Source organism: Canis aureus, chromosome 10 (genome assembly GCF_053574225.1).
Source record: "Canis aureus isolate CA01 chromosome 10, VMU_Caureus_v.1.0, whole genome shotgun sequence".
Taxonomy (NCBI): Eukaryota; Metazoa; Chordata; class Mammalia; order Carnivora; family Canidae; genus Canis; species Canis aureus.
The window spans coordinates 66036188-66054876 of record NC_135620.1 but is presented as its reverse complement, the minus strand read 5'-3'; the positions used below and the strand labels follow the sequence as shown (position 1 = coordinate 66054876).

The 18689-nt window shown below is 43.4% G+C and overlaps 2 protein-coding genes and 1 long non-coding RNA gene across 8 annotated transcripts in view; 2 read left to right on the top strand and 1 right to left on the bottom strand.

Moving 5' to 3' along the window:
* The window catches only part of TMEM245 (transmembrane protein 245), a 102034-nt gene extending 92608 nt beyond the window's left edge, over window positions 1–9426 (top strand). For all 3 annotated transcript variants that reach the window (XM_077912834.1, XM_077912835.1, XM_077912833.1), the window contains one exon: window positions 4480–9426. In XM_077912834.1, the coding sequence (XP_077768960.1) occupies window positions 4480–4525 (46 nt within the window). In that variant the 3' untranslated portion in view covers window positions 4526–9426. The remainder of the gene's footprint in view (window positions 1–4479) is intronic.
* LOC144322634 (uncharacterized) overlaps window positions 1–11052 on the bottom strand; it is a 67286-nt gene extending 56234 nt beyond the window's left edge. The window contains exon 1 of the long non-coding RNA XR_013388290.1: window positions 10936–11052. This is a non-coding gene — a long non-coding RNA (uncharacterized LOC144322634). The remainder of the gene's footprint in view (window positions 1–10935) is intronic.
* An 82-nt stretch (window positions 11053–11134) lies between these two features.
* The window catches only part of CTNNAL1 (catenin alpha like 1), a 62866-nt gene continuing 55311 nt past the window's right edge, over window positions 11135–18689 (top strand). For 2 of the 4 annotated variants that reach the window (XM_077912826.1, XM_077912825.1), the window contains exon 1: window positions 11136–11296. In XM_077912826.1, coding sequence (XP_077768952.1) covers window positions 11174–11296 — 123 coding nt within the window. In that variant the 5' untranslated portion in view covers window positions 11136–11173. Of the gene's footprint in view, window positions 11297–12818; window positions 12949–18689 lie in introns of those variants that run through there. The other 2 variants (XM_077912827.1, XM_077912828.1) reach the window with 2 other exon arrangements.

The following is an 18689-nucleotide window of genomic DNA, read 5'->3' as shown; positions in this document are numbered from 1 at the left end:
TCTCATTCCTCTGTATTTCCAGTGGTATAACCCAGTGCTGGGGCTATTTGGACAGCCTCTTCACTGGTCCCTTCCTCTGCCCTTTGCCCCTCCAAGCTGTGCTCTGTAGTGCAGCCTCTCTGGTTTTTCTGAAGCAAGTAGAAGTCCGTGTGCTGTTAAAATTCCCACAGTGGCTTCCCATGCCCTTTAGGATAGGCTGGGAACTTGAAGTCAGTCCACCAGACTTCACACCTGCTTTCTGTCTACATCTGCAGACTCCCCTCTCTCTCTCTCCCTCTCTCTCTGCTGTCTGGCTTGTGTTTTATTTTCTAGCCATATGGAACTTGTTTTAGTTTCCTGAAGTTATTGTCATCTTTGCATATGTTTCCCTCTTTATAAAGAATACCACACCCTTCCCAGGCAAGGCTGGTACTGTGGCCTGTCCACAAAGTACTCTTCTTCTCAGAAGCATTGCCAGAACTCTCTGGGCCAGGGAAGATGTGCCTAGTGTGTGGTCCCCTGTGCCACAGCATCTTCCACTTTTCATCTGTTTACCACTCTTTTACCATTCCTAGCATGGTGTCTGGCACATAGAAAATGCTCAGCAAACACTTAGTGAATTGATAGATTAGTAAAACCAAGAATGGATCAGATGATAAAGATTTTTGCAATATTACCTTGAGGCTGATAAGAGAGGATGGGACATAGTAAACTGCAGGCTTAGAGCTGTATTCCAAATTTGCTGGAAAGGAAGGGATATGCATAATAGTGATGACATGTGCCCTGTCACAAGATTTGGTACCTGTGTGCTAGGTGAGGGTTTAGGGAATACACATTCAGCTATGCCAAGCCCAGTAAGTTAAATTAGTTAAAGCCTTTTATTTTTAAACGTCCAAAGTTTATTCCGTATCTCTAGGAGGCAAGGAGTCAACAACTCTTGAGTTGTTAAATCGGAAAAAGTTGGGCAGCCCAGGTGGCTCAGCGGTTTGGCGCCGCCTTCAGCCCAGGGCGTGATCCTGGGGGCCCGGGATTGAGTCCCGTGTCGGGCTCCCTGCATGGAGCCTGCTTCTCCCTCTGCCTGTGTCTCTGCCTCTCTCTCTCTCTCTCCTCTCTGTGTATTCTCATGAATAAATAAATAAAATCTTAAAAAAAAAAAGTTTAAACATTTACATAAATGAATTTTTAAAAATCTTACAGAAAACTTTTGGGGAAGAAGATTAAGAATTCAAGGAGCTGGGATTGTAAATGAGAAATCACATGGCACAATTCCCATGGCCATTAAAGGAACTGTGAAATACTCCGAGCAGTCTGTCCCTCTAACCTCATGTGGTTCCTGTTCTGCATTTCTTGCTCTGAAATGAGAAATTCTATCACTGTAGTTCTTAGCATAATAATTCCTTAGGGTTTACAAGAGAATACTATATTTATGACTGAGGTAGGACATACACAATTTCTAGAAATACTGTCAATGCAGTATTATCCCTTTGTTTCTTCCTAATCTAGAGAGTTCAAGTTTTATGAGCCCTGCTGATTAGTTAGTTCAGTGTTTCTCCACGAGGACTGAAATAAATTATTTCTGTATCACTAGGTTAGGAAGTTTGTTTTCTAGGAGATAGACTTTTAAGATCAGTGTTAATTCTGGGGCGCCAGTGTGGCTCAGTTAGTTGAGCATCTGACTCTTGGTTTCAACTCATCTCGGGTCATGATTTTGGGATCCTGTGATTGAGCCCCGTGTGGGGCTTTGTACTCAGCAGGGAGTCTGCTTCAGCATTTTCTTCCTCTCCCTCGCACCACCCCCTGCGCACACAGTCATTCTCTCCAAAATAAATAAATTAAAATCTTAAAAAAAAAATTAAAAAGATCAGTGTGTTCTTTCTGTAGGCTTCTACACCCGCCCCCTGTCGCTGTCCCCCTCCCCCTTCCACACACACACTCACATACCCCGCCATCACCACTCTAAACATCTAGAAAAGGTAGACTGTTGAGTTGGAAAACTGTTAGTAACTGTTTTCTCAGCTTGATTCACTTTGTTTTCTTTTTTTCTGGGTCCTTTTGGAGGCTTTCTTGGCCTGGGGGCAGAATTGAATAGTAGGTATGAATTTCAAGGTGACAGCTAATCTTACTTGTCAACAGAGAGCAGTCACCAGGCCAACCACAGTCTTAATCTCATTTCATGCATCTCTGCCCCGAGGCAGAAGTTTTCATTCATAATTTAGAGAAATTGAATAGAGATCCCAACTTGCAAGTATCTTAGAAATGTGAAAAGATTTCAAAGGATGAATTTAAAAACCTGTTGTGTATTGGATAATGCTTAATATCAGCCAGTTTTTGGTTACTGGTTTTAAAGATTTTCCACGGCTTCTCACAGCTCATAGCCAACTTTGTACACAAACGAAGGAACACAAATTTAGGTGAGACTATGAAAAATAGATAAATAAGTAGACAGCTAGGGCAATGGTTTGGGGGCGTGGGGGCATGATTTTTGCTTCCCTCAGGAGATATTTGGCAATGTCTGGAGACTTTCTGATTGTTACAGCTCCAGCAATTGGAGGCAGGGATGCTGCCAAACATCTTATAATGCACAAAAATGTTGATGGTGCTGCTGTTCAGAAACCCTGACTTGATGTACAGATAGATGGTAACACATATAAGTCCTGTGTGTATATACATCTTCCTTTTCTTTTCTTTTTTTAAATCTTCCTTTGGGAGGATTTCTTTCAGAGTGTAAAAATATTTAAGGAAACAAAATTCACTCCAATTCTCTTGCCTATCAGCATATATTCACCATGGTAGGTTTGGCCATGTTCACACGTACACCCTTTCAAAACAATAGGAAGGGTATCCATTCTTCAGAGCTGTTTTTTTGGAAGTAGAGCTGTGCTAGTTGGAGGCATGCGTCAGAGGTACAGAGGCAGCCTTGAGATAAAGCAGTGTCCTTGAACGTAATCTCTTCTCTAACATTGTACCTGTGCTCTTTTGATTCTGAAGTACTTCTGACATTGTGCTAAAGGTTTAGTCTTTAATTTGCCTGTGCTTCACCCCGCTAAACCTGCCTAATAGTGTTACATGAAAATTGAGAAGACAAAGGAATAAGGCAAAAAGGGGTAAGAGAGGTGGCATGAGTGTGGAATTGCACCTGAAGGACAGATTATTTGCTTTCTGAATTTTTAGATGATTTGTACTCGGTGACAACTTTTTGTCACCTTTTTGTTTCTGTAACTGAGTTGTTTTCTGAATTTTTGGAATACTTTCCTTATATTCTTCTTTAGGCCTAGTTGTAATGAAAAAGTTGAGTAATCGGTTTATAGTAACCAATACGTGATTATAGGTATGCAAATAAAATGGGCTTTTTTTTTAAGATTTTATTTATTTATTCATGAGAGACACACACACAGAGAAAGGCAGAGACACAGGCAGAGGGAGAAGCAGGCTCCATGCAGGGAGCCTGATGTGGGACTAGATCCTGGGTTTCCAGGATCTCGCCCTGGGCTGAAGGTGGTGCTAAACCGCTGAGCCATCTGGGCTGCCCTAAAATGGGCTTTATTTGACTGATAAATTAAGAAGATACAACATAGTATAGTGGTGTGGCTACAAATTAATATAACTTGAAGACTTCAGAATTGTTTTTGAAAAATGTAAACATTTTAAGCTTAGCTATTTTTCTGAGTTCCTAGTTGGTGATACTGCTCTAAAGGAGCAATGTAACTTCTGTCTGAAAGGGTAATACATGTGTGCTTTGTCTCTTTGCCATTTAAGATAGAGTTGAACATATATAAACAGGGGAAAAAAGTCCCCAAAACTAAAAAAATCCTACCATCAACAGAACTCAAAATAATAGCGACTTAAATGAGCTAGAAGTTTACTTCTTGGACAAAAGAAGCCAGAGGTGTAGGCAGTCTAGGGGCTCGAATGACTGTTCCTAAGACATTCATGCCCAGTTTCCCTACATCCTGTTCTGCCAGCCTTGGTGTGAGATCTTTTAGTCTAAGATGGGATCTTGAGCTCCTCATCAATAAACTCTGAGCTGGCCACCAAAGACACAGACCTGAGTGACATCTTCGTAGCTCGGTCATGTAAATGATGTAGCAAAGGCAAGCTAGCTGTTATGGGAGGCACTTCGGATATGCACAGACCACCTCCATCCAGACCAGATATCACTGAATCATATAGTTATACATAGTTTCAAGGGAGTCTGGGAGATAGTCTTGGGTGGGAGACAAAAAAAAAAAAAAAGGAATTCTTGTTACCAAAGACTGAGAGACAACTAGCAGACTTTAAAACAATACAATACTCAGTGAAAGTACTAACGATATATAGTGACTATATAACCTTCTCAAGGCCTTCAGGTTATAAAAATAAGGTATTATTCTATTATTCTATATTACTTATTGGTTGGACACTGTTTTGGTTTTCTTTTTTTTTAAGTATTTCTTTGGCTTTCTCTACCCCTGTTGCCTTTTCCAAAACCAGAACTAATCATTCTCTCTTTTCTTCTTACAGGACTTTCCATGATATTTCTGATGATCTGAAATCTTCCGTAGACTGACATGGTTTGCACCACAGTGATTTCTGTAGGAGGTTCAGTCTTGATAGTGAGCCCAGCTCAGCTGTGGCCTTGTGTCCTTTCATCTGTGCCTAGCAAGCAGAGCCCGGGGAAGAAGCCGAACCCTCCTGGCCTTCCATACAGAATACCTGGACAAGAGAGAACTTGCTGTGGGTTGCTTTGCCTTTTAAAGCACAGCTTTAGAGCTCAGATTTGTGGTTTGCTCACTTACTCGATGGCTTGAAAAGTTTCAGTTTATACACTGGTACCATGGCTCAAGATTTCCCACTTTGGTTATCTATATCATTATAATATGTATTTATAAAGTTATTTCAAGAGCCCTGAACTACCTGCCGTTAAAAGTATTCACAGCGTCATTTTCTCCTGGTTTAAGAAATCTGTTCTTAAACTTTTCTATGACCGTCACTTTTTAATGAAGAGGGTTTTTCAACTTTTGAATATGTAGTTGCTTGAGCAGGAAAAGGGAGTCTTCGACCCCTCTCCCCCATGCATGGTCCCTTAAGGGATGTAAGGCGGGATGGCGTATTTGAAGGTCAGCTAGTTGTGTGTTGCAACCATAGGAGACACAGAAAAACAAGCTCTTCCTCCCCTTTCTCCTCCTCCCATCCGCCATTACGCTATTGCCAAATTCCTAAAACTCGGCTGACCACTTTGAAGTAAAATGCTTATTACGCTGCTATTAATGGTAACAGTACAACAGAATTCATGTCTGGTTCAGTTTTTCTTTCCAAAGGCCCTGAGTGAAAAATCTCAGGAGTAGCAGTTCTCTGAGTTGTTAAATGTATCCCTGTTTACTTATTTGGAATTATGCCAATTGGTTACTTATTAGCAGTAGAATGTTACATTCAGGTAGTATTTTTCCATCACTTAGCACAGTGCCTTGCACATAAGACTCTAGGTGAAGGCGTGTTGAATTATGACTTGTTAAGTCTCCCAGACATCACAATAACCAGCATAGTGCTTTGCATCTTACAAAGTCATTTTGCGCATATTATTTCACAGTCCCTTCCTGGCAGCTTTCATATAGCTTTATGTCATTTCATACCACTTCCGTACAGATGGGAAAACTAAGGTTCAGAAAAGTTTAGTAAGATTTTTACCTCAAATCTTTCTGACTCCATAGCCTGCAAACTCTGCTATGCTGTATCATTTCTTCCACAACTGTATACAGTTTTCCCAGTATTTGTCCTATAGTTAAGGACAGGCTGGGACTAGAACCCAACTCTTAGCTTGGTCTCCTTCCCACTGTACAAAACAATCATTGGGCGCTTTCTCCATCCCCAGGGGAATAGGAGGAGAAAGCGTTCCTTGAATATCAAAGACTTCCCTTTCAAAAACGCCTAAAAGTAAAAATCATTTTGTTTTCTAAACCATCTGACTGAGAAGCATAGTCAGTGATAATTAGCTTAAATTTATTCTGATATTACTTAAGAAATTAACTCCGTATAGGAAAAGAGGCTCCTGTGAGGGTTTTGACTGTTTCTACAGTAGCCTACGTGCAGATCTCTTGTTTTTGTTATCCTTCTACAATTATAATCTGGTATTATACCAAGCGTTCCATTTGACCGCTAATGGACTCCTTTTTTTCCTTAGTCAGTTGTTCAGTCGTTTGTTCAGTAACACATTCATTGAAAGTTGGCCATCTCTGGTTTCCATGCCAACCACTGTACAGGGTGCTGTAGGGGATAGCTCCTAGGAAGGCCCTTTCCCCCATGTAAATCTTGTGGGTGGGAGACAAAAAAATTGTGCTTGCTAAAATTATGAATTTTGCATTAAAAGGGTTAAAAAAGAAATCAGGTTTGTTTTTGTTAATTGTATACTGGTAAGTTTATAGCTATAATTGGCACATATCATAAGAGACAACTATATACATAGTGAGTTTAGTGTGCATATACAAATTATGTTCCTCCAAAGTGTTTTTAGCTGTATAAAGTGATACAACAAAACAAAACAAAAAACTTGAGCCTAATGTATGACTGTTACTGGTCATAATAGTATAAATATCAGGTTCCTAGGAACTTTGAGCCCTAAGAGAATGGTTTGGAGCTCCAAAATTGGCAGTGATATAATATCACTTGAAAAATCAGGAGCAGAGGTACCTCCAGAGTGCAACACAGTTTTCAGGAGGCCTGAATTGCCCTGCCCCAGTGCTCCAGCAACTGCGTAAGGACTCAGAAGGCCAACCAGCTGGGGAAGGAGCCCTCAAACAGAGACACATATTCCTTTAGATAGTGAAGAGGTTTTGCACAATTTTCACAGGGCACAGAGATCACGTGGTATGAAAATCAGGGAGTCTCAAGCTCATGTCTCAAAACAGCGTATCCCCATATTCTCAGGATTTATCCCAGAAAGAATACATTTCCCTAGGGACAGACAGTGCATTAATGAAGTAGTGTCAGTAAAAATGGATACAGAAATCCTATCACATAGTCTTACATTTTTATAGCTTTATTAAAGATTAGTTTTAAGTTCACATTCACCATTTCCGTTGAAAATCGAATGGAGGAACGGGAGAAGATAGAAGTCTCTACACAGACGTGCTCCTCTTTTTTCTGAGAATGAAGTATAACGTTTTTATCATAAACCCCATGTCCTATAAATCCTTCTTCCATTCCAAAATCCCTATCACATTCTGTGTTTCTGGAAGTGATCTGTCGCAGTGCCTGAGATACAGGTCTTATTTCTGTTTAAATTTGTGAGGACTCCTAACACTCTGTCCTATTAGAGGTAGTTAGCTTGCAGAATTTTCCTGTGCCTTGTGAGACTGGTGTAGATTGACTCTCGACAAGGGGAGGATTACCCAAGAAGTGTTTCTGGAGGCATGCTGTATTTAAACAAACTCAGAGCCTTTGGAAACAGCAGCTTATTCCATTTAAAGTGCTGCTAAGGGGCTTGCAGACAAGGTCTCTGGCTAACCTTGGTCTTCAATACCCATTGTGACCCTACTCGTACCCCTAGTTCCCACACAGGTTGTATTTAGTACTTCAGGATGTATCACTACTGGGCAATAAATACTCAGAAATTCAGGCCATGAAGGGTCAGATTAGAGCAAAAAAATTTTAGGTGAGCTATCCAGGGCTCTCCACTTCAGGGTTTATAGGAAAAACCCCCTTCAGAACTTCCCATGCTCTAGTCCCGACTGCCAGTTTCCTCTAGGGGGTCTTCTAAGACTCTTAGAAGAGTATTACAGTAGGCATTTCACATTGGAGATGGTCTCTAGCAACAAGTGTGAGTTGCAGCTGAGAGCAAGTGCTTTTTTTTTCTTTAATTTTCTTACACATTTGCCATCAAAATATATTCATTTCACTAATGTATTAAGGACCTGCAAGAAAATGAGCTAAAACCAGAGCAGTTATTTTTTGATAGTTTAAAAATAATTGAGAGAATTGTAAATCGAGATGTTCTGTCTACTTGAGTCGTGGAAATTCTGTGCTACAAAGGGCCTTATATAATTAGGTGATCCTGTCCTTTTCTAGGGGAGAAAACAAATCTATAGGTAAAATGACTTTTCTAACACATACAGAGCCAGTTAGTAACAGAATTCTGAGTAGAATACAGTTTTTTCTCTTAGCCCGTTTTTCTACTTCTCTTCCCTTTTTTCCCTTATAGTTGAGCAGCTTTTGGAAAAATGTGTTTCTTATAGCAGTAGTTCCAAGGGATGTTTATTAGATGTTATAAGAGACAAAAGTGTGCATGGGGAAGGGGACTCTGTGGTCAATTAAAATTGAGGAATGCTGAGATTGTTTCCTTTCTGTAGGACTTCTAAGAGTTTTTAGTGTGCTGTTACATATTGTGAATTTATGAGGGGACAAAGACTGTGTTTACTAGACTTATTTGACCTTACACTGCAACCCACCCCCCGTCCCCTGCCCCCATCCTTTTAGTAGAGCTTCTTCAAGGACTATTGGTCCTTTGGGAAACATGGCTCTTGAGTAAGTTTACAGCTCTTTTAGGAGACATCCTTAATGGAAATTCTGAATGGTAAATCTATTACCACAGTACCACATAAACTATAATAAATCTCAAAGTTTAGTGAGATACCAGAAAGAAAACATATTTGCCATTCAGAGCTATACATAAAGTATAGAGATTCTTTTCCACCTATGGTGTGTAAAATCAGTATTTGTGTTTAGTTCTGCAAGTTTTTCAAGGATCTGTTAATGTGCAAATACAGTGGTGATCTATTGATAATACATTTTAATAATGCTTTTGTATGTCACTTTTTTGTTTTCAGACTGCTTTCATAACAACCTTGTGAGATAGGCAGGTGTTAAGTATTATCAAATGAGGCACTGGAGGCTCAGAAAGGTTTTTTTGTGATTTTTCCCTTAAGTTTATACCACAAAGTGATGGAGCCAGAATTCATTTGCAGGACTTCTGACTCCAAGTCCAGAGTTCTTTACTCCACACCTGGTTTCTTATTTTTCTTCTGGCTTTATATCTTACAATTGAAAGGTGTGGAAGGCGAATCTTAAAGTAGTATCATTTTGGCCTACTATCAAATCCTATTTCTTTTTTATTGCAGTGACCCAGAAAGTGTAACTCTCATTAGAGCTATCCCAAAGAAAACCCTTCTTTTGTCTTTTGCAGTGCCACTTGTTTGGGTGACTAAATACGTTTCAAATACCATTTGATTCGAAAACCAAGCTTGGATACATAGTTGTAATTGCTTATGTAACTTTTGGAAAAGATATCCTCTGCATTCTCAGGCAAAGTAGAGATGGTTTGAAAGCGGAAAAGTTTATTCAAATACAACAGTACATATTCTTTATTCTCACACAGATGCTACTTAGCTTTAACTTGCTTTGACAACCTTCTAATGTAACCTCTTTGTAAATGTGAAATATTTATATTTTGAAATAAAATTACTAGTGTTGAATGAATGAGGTGCTAAACTTAGTCTCATTTCTGTTGAGAAATTTGACCTTCAGTGGGGTGAAACTTTCACGAATACATCCATCTCCTAGGCCTTCTATACTTTCCAGTGCCTGCGCTGAATTTTTATGTAATATAGGCAGCTTACATAAAAGAACATGTGTCCAGAGAGTGGATGTGGGCACCTTAAAAAGGTAAAAAGGTCCAGGACTGAGGCTGGAGCCCTCAGAGCACAGAGGAAGGTAGCTTTGTGTGTAGCCAAGGAAATGGTAAGGTGAGTGGCTGGGGAGTGAGAATACAAAGGAAGAAAGCTGGTTAAGGGAACTGCACATTTTGAATGAAGAAAAGTCTACATAATGTCTGTCTTCAATAGCAAAGATACCTATGCAGCACTGGCAGACGGAGCTGAACGCCAAGTGGGAATACTTGAAGCACATCTCACCAGTGCTTGGCAAAGAGCCTCTGACACCTGGAGTTGGTGGTATTGAGCTCATCAATCTGACATGGATGGAGAAATGATCTGGGTAAAAGTGAAGGGGTGGACTCGCCAGCCTCAGATTTTCTACTCTGCTAGTTGCTTATTGGCAGATATGGTAATTCACAAATATTTCTCCATGTCTCTCAGTACTTAAGCCAAGGATCCCCTCACAGGGTGGTGTGTGTTTCTGACAACCTTTTGGCTTTGCTTCTGGAACTCCTGGGGAAAGGGGTGGTCTGTTCTCCGTCCCATCTGATCATGTCGGGGCTTCCTGATTCTTAGCCTTACTGTTAAGTGGTTTAGTGAGAAATGTATACTAATGATCTTCTCAATCGATAAACAGCCTTTAGGAAACTACTCTGTGCTAGGCCCTAGGGGAGAAGCAATCCTGAAAAGTAGTCTTAGGGGCGCCTGGGTAGCTCAGTCAGTTAGGAAGCCGACTCTTGATTTTAGCTTAAGTCTTGATCTTCGGGTCATGAGTTCAAGCCCCCTTTGGTGAAGCTTTTCCATATGCCCTAGTTAATTTCCTTTTAGCCTAAAAGATACCCAAATCACTGCCTCGTTGCTACGAACCCAGACGTACTCCTTCAGACTGCATTACCAGGGGATCCCTGGGTGGCGCAGCGGTTTGGCGCCTGCCTTTGGCCCAGGGCGCGATCCTGGAGACCCGGGATCGAATCCCACTTCGGGCTCCCGGTGCATGGAGCCTGCTTCTCCCTCTGCCTGTGTCTCTGCCCCTCTCTCTCTCTCTCTCTCTCTCTCTGTGTGACTATCATAAATAAATAAAAATTAAAAAAAAAGACTGCATTACCAAATGTTTCATTCTCAATCCAGCCCAAATTGTGAGAAAGATAGGGTCAGAGGAGGAGGAGGGGGAAATGGGACCTACAGGAGAAGCTGCAGAAAGACGCTTTTTCGTTAGAATAACTGCGTCAGGGTAAAAGACCCTTCCGGCAGACTTGACTGTGGTTCTGCTCCACCAGTTAGCTCAGCCTCCAGAAGTCCTCGTGGGAACTCGGAGTTAAGACGAGTCACCTACCAGGAGGACGAAAAGCGTTGCTGGTGGCAGGTGTCTGGTGTGGCGGGTCCTGGCGGGGACCAGATGGAGCGGGGATGCCGGGCGGACCCCAGGCCTGAGCGCGTGGGGGCGTGGCCCGGGGGGCGTGGCCTCGGCGGGGGCGTGGCCCTGGCGGCGGCGGCGGGCGTGCAGGCTGGCGGGCGGCTGGCGGCGGGTCCGCAGTGGCGCGGCGTCCCGGCTGCGCGACGGGCCGAGGGCCATGGCCGCCTCCTCGGGCCCGGCCGGCGTTGGCGGCGCCGGCCCGTCGGGCTTCGCCTTCGACTCGGGACTCGAGATCAAAACTCGTTCGGTGGAGCAGACTCTGCTCCCGCTGGTCTCTCAGGTAAAGCGGCGCCCGGCGCGGCCCCTCGTCTCCCTACGGCCGCGGCCCGCGATGGCGGCGCCCGCTCGCACGGCCCGGGGCCCGGGGCCCGGCGGGGAGGCAGCCCTGCTGCACACTCCGCAGCACGACCGCGGCGTCGGGTCGGGCCGGGTCGGGCCGGGTCGGGCCGCCCGGCGGGGGTCTGGGGGCCGGCCTCGGCGGCGGCGGCGGTCTGGACCCTCCGAGGTCCCGCGAGGCCGGGGGCTGCGCGGCGGCGGAGGAGACGGGCGGGGGCCGGGGGCCGCCCCGAGGGCCCCGCGGGCAGGTGCGCCTCCCGGCCTGCCCCGAGCCACCCGCGTCGGGATCCGCCCCCGATCCCCGGCCCCCCCCCGCCCCGGTCCCCCTGGTCCTCCCGGCCCCCTCGACCCCCGGCTCCCCCGGTCCCCCCGGCTCCCCCTCCCTCCCCGCCCCCAGGTGCCCCCGGTCCCCCCGCCCCCTCCGACCCCCGGTCCCCAGCCCTTAGCTCCCTTGGACCCCCGATCCCCCGCCCCCGGTTCCCGCAGCCCCCGATCCCCGGCCCCCAGTCCCCGGTCCTCCCAGACACCCCGACCCCCGGCTCCCCCGGCCCCCAGTCCCCCCGGCCCCCTTGGCCCCCCCGATCCCCCCGGGCTCCCCCGGCCCCCGGTGCCCCCGGTCCCCGATCGCCCCGCCCCCTCCGACCCCCGGTCCCCAGCCTCAGCTCCCTTGGACCCCCGATCCCCGGCCCCCCCCGCCCCCCCGCCCCCCACTCCCCCAGTCCCCCGGCCCCCGAGACTCCCCGCCCCCCCGCCCCCCACTCCCCCAGTCCCCCCGGTCCTCCCCGAGACTCCCCGCCCCCCCGCCCCCCCCCCCCGGCCCCCAGTCTCCCTGGTCCTCCCCCCCCCCCCCCCGGCCCCTTTGGCCCTCCCCGGCCCCCGGCCTCCCCGGTCTCCCCAGCCCCCGGTCCCCCGGTCCCCCCGGCCTCCCTGGTCTCCCCAGCCCCCGGTCCCCTGGTCCCCCCGGCCTCCCGGTCCCCTGGTCCCCCTGGTCTCCCCGGTCCCCCCGACCCCCCCGGCCCCCGGCCCCAGCGCGGGCTCCCCCGAGGCCGACAGGACCCTGCGGGGCCCACAAGCCGGCTGCTGGCCACTCGGGCCGGGGCGTTCGTGCGGGTGTCCGGGCCCAGCGCGCTGTCCCCGAGGCCTTTGTCCCTGTGCCCTGCGCGTGTCGGCTCGCTGGGCGCCCGTTCACCCCGGGCCACCCTGCCCGCCCCCGCCCCCGCCCCCGCCCCCGCCCGTAACCTGCCGCCCGCTTCAGGCGGCTTTTGTGTGGCCTCGGCAGAGTGCCGCGGAGCCCGTCCCTCGGAGCGTCCGGGTGCGCGTCTTTCTGCCAGGTCCCGTCTGGGATGCGTGCTTTATTGTATCTGTTGGTCGTAACAGAAGCCTGGAATCAGCTAATTGGCCGCGCGGAGCCTTAGAGAAGTTTTTGTTGTAGAAGTTCTACGCAGCCCGCGGGCTGGAATTCCTCGCCTGGCTGCGCGGTGATGTGCCAGCCCTGGGGGAGTGGAGGATTCGGGCCTTCAGCGCGTTGGCGACTGTGACTCACAGCCAGATTGTAATGTCTTGATGACTCACGCTAGTGTTGCCAAGACTTTAGAGGTAGAAGGTACCTTAAAGGTTATCTGACTCTAAATTAAAAAATTCTTTCCTCCAGCATCCTTACACCTGGTCACCAGTCTCCTGCTTAAACATGTTCAGTGATGGGGAGCCCGTAGCGGTTGCGCAGAATTTACATGTTATCTCTTCTCCATCCCAGCCCTGCAAATATTTGAAAATAGCAGTGACACATGCCCCTGGATTCCTGTTATGCTGATTAAATAAACAGCTACTTTTCTCCTTTCTTCTTTTCTTTTCTTTCTTTCTACCTGTGCTCACTTTAGCTTTGCTAACAGAACAGTGAATGAATACCTAACACTACCACCCCTCCTTCCCTTCCATGTCTGATACAGTCACTGACCTGGGGAAAGGAGTACTAGGATCACTCCATAATCTGATCAGGACAATTTGCCCGGTCCTCCTCCCTCAAAAGAATGCCACCAATACAACCACAACCCAGAATGAGAAATACCGGAGTAGTGTAAAGAGTGATAGGAGAGTGGTGGAGTTCAACTTGACAGTATATATATATATGTGTGTGTATATATATATATATTTTTTTTTTACAGTATTTTATTTATTTAACAACATGTGTGTTGCTTACTATATTTTAGGGCATGGTCTAAGCACTTTATAAATATTAACTCCTTTAATTCTCATAACAATCTTATGAGGTAGATATGTGTTTATCTCATTATATGGAAGAGGAAACTGAGGAATAGGGAGGTTAAGTAACTTATCCTGGGACTTTGAACTGCATCAAGTTAGCATTTGAACCCAGGCATCCTGATTCCAGATTCTGTACTCTTAGTTACACCGTATGCTGTGTTCTCTCTAGAGATTAGAAGCAGTGATGAGGTCATCTAGTAGTAGGTACAGAGAAGAGAGTCCACAATGGAAAACCAAGGTGGAAAGTAGTTGTAATCTGGAGAAATGGCAACTTTTCAGTTTCACTGCTAAAAATGTATCAGTCCCCCAGTTTTGCATTGTGTAATTCTGGGATAAAAGAGGGTGGAGTGGAGGAGGAAATGTGTGAATCTGTGAATTGCTGCTGAGAGTTAACTAGAGGCCAGTGCTAAAGGGGAAAAATGTCAGCTTTTTTTTTTTCTTCCTTGTTAAAGATTCATTCAGGGTCATAGCTGAGATTCTGCATCCCACATGTTACATATCCATACACAAGACCATAACTGGTGTTCCTAATGATTGACTGTACTCAACAAGTAAAAGTTGACTTTGCTTAAAACTGCAGTTTTCTAGAAAATTCATGTCCAGAAGACTAATTTTTTAGAGATTATGCATTATCCAATTCCTGTTTCACCATTTTATCCACAAGAATATTTTAAGTAAGTATTTATTGTGTACTTACTACCTAGTCCTTGAGGGACCTATAGTCAAGTTGGGAGACAGACATATAAAAATTAGCAAATGCTGAGTGTCAAATGAATAACATCAATAGTAAATGCTCTAAGAGCTCAGAGAAGGCATGGATGAGTCAGGTATGATGTCGTAAAGGAGACAGGGTCTTGAGGGAGCAAGTAAGACTAGCATCATAAAACTTAGTAAATTTTAAGCAGGTATCATAAAACCTCTTCTGACTCTGTAAGACTCTGGCCTTATTCTAGGAATGCAAGGTTGAGTTAATATTAGACAAATGTGTATTATTTTCTGCATTCACATATTAGAAAAGATACATGTTCTTATCAGTAGATGCAGAAGACGCGTTCAATTAAATCCAAATTACAGTCATGATAAAAAGCACTTAGCAAACTAGTAAAGAGAACTTCCTTAACCTGATAAAGATTATCTATAGAAAACCTACAGTTAACATCATAGCAGCTAGTCAGATTTAAAACAAACATTTCCTGGGACGCCTGGGTGGCTCAGTCTGTTAGGCATCCAACTCTTGATTTCGGCTCAGGTCATGGCCTTGGGACTTTGGGATCAAGCCTCCCTCGGAAGGGAGTCTGCTTATACTCTTTCTCCCCCTCTTCCCCTGTATTCTCTTCTCTCTCTCTCAAATAAATAAGTAAATCTTAAAAAGCAAAGCAAAACATCTCTTTTAAAACCAGAAACAAGAGGAGGGATATATGCTATTCCAGCTTTTACTCAACATTGTACTGGAAATCCTAGCCAGTGCAATGAGACAAGTAGTGGAAGGTGTAAAGATAGAGAAGGAAAAATCAAAACTCTTGAGAGTCCACAGATACATCATAAAAACTAGGAGGTTTAGTAAGTTCACTGAATGTAGGGTACTAAAGTCGACTGCATCCATCTACATTAGTAAAAAACAACAGAAAAGTAATTCGAAAAAAATACCAGTTAAAATAAAAATGACAGCAAAAAAATGAAGTTCCTAGGAGTATATACATAGTAAAAGAGATGCCAAATTTTGTGAAAATAATTTTTAATTTTATATTTTTTAAAGATTTTATTTTTAAGCAATTTCTACACCCAGTGTAGAGCTCAAACTCATAAGCCCAAGATCAAGAGTTGCATGTTCTACATACTGAGCCAGCCAGGTGCCCTAAGAATTTTAAAAATTTATTGAAAGCCGAAGTAGATATAGATAAATGGAGTTGAAGTACTATGTTCATGACTAGATTGACTCAATACTATAGACACATCAATTTTCCCTATTAATCTATAAGTGTAATGCAATTCCAATGAAAATTTCAACAGGGTTTTTTGAGTAGAATTTGATAAAAGGTAATTATAATTTCATATAATTATATGAAAGAGCAAAGAGCCAAGAATAGCCAGATGAGAAACAAAGTGGGAAGATTTCAAGACACTATCAAGCTATCATAATTAAGGCAATAGACCAGTGAAAGGGAACAGAGAGCCTAGAAACAGATCTACACATATGTGGAAACTTGATAACTCACATAATTGGCACTGCTAGTTAGTAAGGAAAAGAAAACTTTTTTTAAAATGGGGCTGAGACGATTGTTATATAATAGTAACACATGAAATTGGATCTCTGTCTCACGGCATATACAAAAATCAATTCCAGATAGATTGAGGACATCAATAAGAAAGTAAAAATGAAAAAAAAAAAAAAAGAAAGTAAAAATGTGTAACACTTTCAGGGGAAAAATAATGGGCAATATCTTCACCACCTCATGGTGGGAAGTGAATTTTTAATACTTTGAAAGTAAAAATTCTAAGCAAAGATTGCTAAATTTGACTCCATTAGAATGAAGAACCTCTGTCAAAATTGAAGGGACAAGCCATAAAGTGGGAGAATATGATTATTATTATTATTTTTTGGTTTTATTAAATTCACTTATTATTTTTTTAAATAATAAATTTATTTTTTATTGGTGTTCAATTTACCAACATACAGAATAACACCCAGTGCTCATCCCGTCAAGTGCCCCCCTCAGTGCCCGTCACCCATTCACCCCGAGAATATGATTATAACACAAATCACCAATAAATGATTGGTAGTACCCAGAATAAGTAAAGGACTGCAATAAATCAAAAGTAAAAAAGATTACCTGTTAAAGATTGGTAAAAATAAAACAGTCATCTCATGGAAGAGGAAATAGGTAGCTAAAAGACATAAAAGATGTTTCATCAGAAATCACTGGAGTACAAATTAAAACCATAATGAGAACAAGTATTGGTGAGAAATGTGGAGCCAATGGGAATGTCAACAGTAAACCACTTTGGAAAACAGTTTGATATAATCTAATGTTGAAGCTGGGTATTACCTATGGCCCAGCAAGTTTCCAAAATCCATACCCCTGGAGAAAGTCCTGCATGTATGTTAGAGACATGGCTTGGAATGTTGATAGTTTTGTTTTTTGTTTTTTGGGTTTCTTCTTTCTTCTTCTTCCTCCTCCTCCTCCTCCTCTTCTTCCTCTTCTTCTTTCTTATTTCTTCTTCTTCTTTTTACTTCTAATGGCCCCAAACTGGAAACTACCTAAATCTACATAAATGTCTTTTAACAGTAGGATGTTTAAATAAATTGTGCTACATTCATACAGTGAGATACTGTGAAGCAGTGAAATGAATGAACCACAGCTATAATTACCAGTATGGACGAATCTCAAAAACATAATGTTGAGTGAAAAAAAAATTAAAGGCTCAAAAGCAGGCAAAAGGAAACCTGTATATCATTTAGGGATATAACATCTGTGCAGTAGATATAATAATAAGGAAGTGATAAGCCCAAAATCAGGATAGTGGTTTCTCTGAGGGAAGGCAGTGAGTGGAAAGGTAGGGAAGGGCCCGCAAGATGTGTGGGTTCTCAGATATTGGTAATATTCTCCTAAGCTTGGTGCTGGGTGCATATGCCTTCCATTTCTTTATACTGTGCACATATGTGTTATATATACTCCTTTGTTATATATTTTCTAATTCCAACAGTTGTTTAAAATGCCCTGGGTTGGGGCCCAAACACATTTTCTGCAGAGCAGCTCTCTACCTTCTTTGGTAATCACTTTATTCTTCCTGTCAAAGTGCCCACTCCCAGGCTTAAATTGTTTTTATTCCAAGGAAGGGAAGAGGGATATCTGCCATATACTCCACCCTAGTGTGGAATGTTATTCTAACACCCACTAGTCTTTTCCTGTCTGATAGATTTACTTCTTTCACCATTGTACAGACCCTTCACATTTATTTCTAAGGTAGCTCAGCTCACCTTGTCTTTCCTTTTCTGTCTCTATATCGTCCTATAGGCTTTTTAGGATCCTTGTCTCATTAATTGAAGATGAATAGAGTATGTATGGGGCCTGCTTTGCTGATTTATGTCTGTAAATATATTTGTTTTTTTACTTGCAAACATAAAACACATAAGGTAAGTGGCAGTGCCCTTTTTTTTTCCTGCTTCCTTTAAAGTGCCTCTTATGATTTGGTGTGTTTTCTTCTATACTGGTTTCTATAGCTGATTAGCTAATTATTATTATTATTTTTTTAAAGTAGGCTCCCTGCCCAGTGTGGGGTTTGAACTCAGAATCCTGAGATCCAGAACCACATGCTTTACTGACTGACCCGGCCAGGCACCTCTAATTTTTATATCTAATAATTTTGAGAATTCACTCATGAGTTAAGCCCAGAGACAAACTTCTCTGTACTGGGCTAGCTCCCTTATTTTCAGGTCCCAGGGGCTTAAGCTATTGTTCTTTTATCTGGGCTACTGTCATTTTTTTTTTTTCTTCCTGGTCTTCACTTGCTTTCTTGCTTCCCCCCAAAATAAGTAAGTAAACTAAGAAAATCCATTTCAATGAAGAGATTACTGTGAGCTACTCTAGAAAATAAGAATAATATCACAAACATGAGGAAAGAAGAGAGATTCTAGAAATGTAAACTGTAATATCTAACAATTATGTAATGTTTACTATATACCAGACACTATTCTAAATACTTTATTTAATTTACTAATGTATTCCCCACAATGACCTTGTGAAATGGGTACTATTATTCCTGTTTTTATAGATGAGAACATGGAGTTATAGAAAGGTTAGGTGACTTGCCACATTGTCACACAACAGAGCCAGAATTCAAGCCCAGGCAAAGTATGCCATAGTTCATATTCTTAACTATTGGGATATACTTTGTCGGAGATTGGTACTTCTTGGCACCATTTGGTAGAAGGTATCAAATAAGCCCCAGTTCTTACTCTTTTATTCCACAGCAGAATTCTTCAATATATCAGATCTTCTTTCTTCCACATGGGATACCTTTCTGCCCTCTTTTTTTCCAGTTCATTCAGGCATTCTCTAGACTCTGGGGTCAGG